The 738-nt window shown below is 54.9% G+C and overlaps 1 protein-coding gene across 1 annotated transcript in view; it reads left to right on the top strand.

The window, feature by feature from the left end:
• Positions 1–680, top strand: part of LOC107577371 (cyclin-dependent kinase 5 activator 1-like) — a 3,281-nt gene extending 2,601 nt beyond the window's left edge. The window contains exon 2 of the mRNA XM_016263453.1: positions 5–680. Within this exon, the coding sequence (XP_016118939.1) occupies positions 5–677 (673 nt within the window). The 3' untranslated portion in view covers positions 678–680. The remainder of the gene's footprint in view (positions 1–4) is intronic.
• The last annotated feature ends 58 nt before the right edge of the window (positions 681–738 follow it).

A 738-nucleotide genomic window follows, 5' to 3' on the forward strand; every position in this document is an offset into this window, starting at 1 on the left:
ACAGCCAAAACCTGAAGAAGTCCCAGTCCTGTGCCAACCTCTCCGCCTTCACACAGGAGCCGGCCGTGAGTTCCATTCCCACATCGAAAACCACCGCCAATGTGGCCTCCACTGCGAAGAGGACCTCCATCACCGGATCGGTGGGCCAAGCGACCAACGCAGGCACACCCAAAAGAGTAATCGTGCAGGCTTCCACCAGCGAGCTCCTGAGGAGCCTAGGCGAGTTCCTGTGCCGACGCTGCTACCGATTGAAGCGCCTCTCCCCAGCCGACCCTGTTCTGTGGCTACGCAGCGTGGACCGCTCCCTTCTGCTGCAGGGCTGGCAGGACCAGGGCTTCATCACCCCGGCTAACGTGGTCTTCCTCTACATGCTCTGCCATGAGGTCATTTCGGCCGAGGTGTCCAGTGAGCGCGAGCTACAGGCCGAGCTGCTCACTTGCCTCTACCTCTCCTACTCCTACATGGGAAACGAGATTTCATACCCACTCAAGCCCTTCCTGGTGGAGACGGATAAGGATGCCTTCTGGAATCGCAGTTTGGCGATCATCAACCGCATGAGTAGCAAAATGCTCCAGCTTAACTCTGACCCACACTACTTCACACAGGTTTTTGCTGACCTGAAAAACGAAAGTCAAAAGGAGGAGGAGAGCCGGCTGCTTATAGGCCTGGATCGATAAGTAAGGCACCTGTGCATAAACAGAAAAAAAAAATTGCATAAAAAGTTTGTGCACAGAATTT

Source organism: Sinocyclocheilus grahami, unplaced genomic scaffold (assembly GCF_001515645.1).
Source record: "Sinocyclocheilus grahami isolate Dianchi unplaced genomic scaffold, SAMN03320097.WGS_v1.1 scaffold5878.1, whole genome shotgun sequence".
Classification (NCBI taxonomy): domain Eukaryota; kingdom Metazoa; phylum Chordata; class Actinopteri; order Cypriniformes; family Cyprinidae; genus Sinocyclocheilus; species Sinocyclocheilus grahami.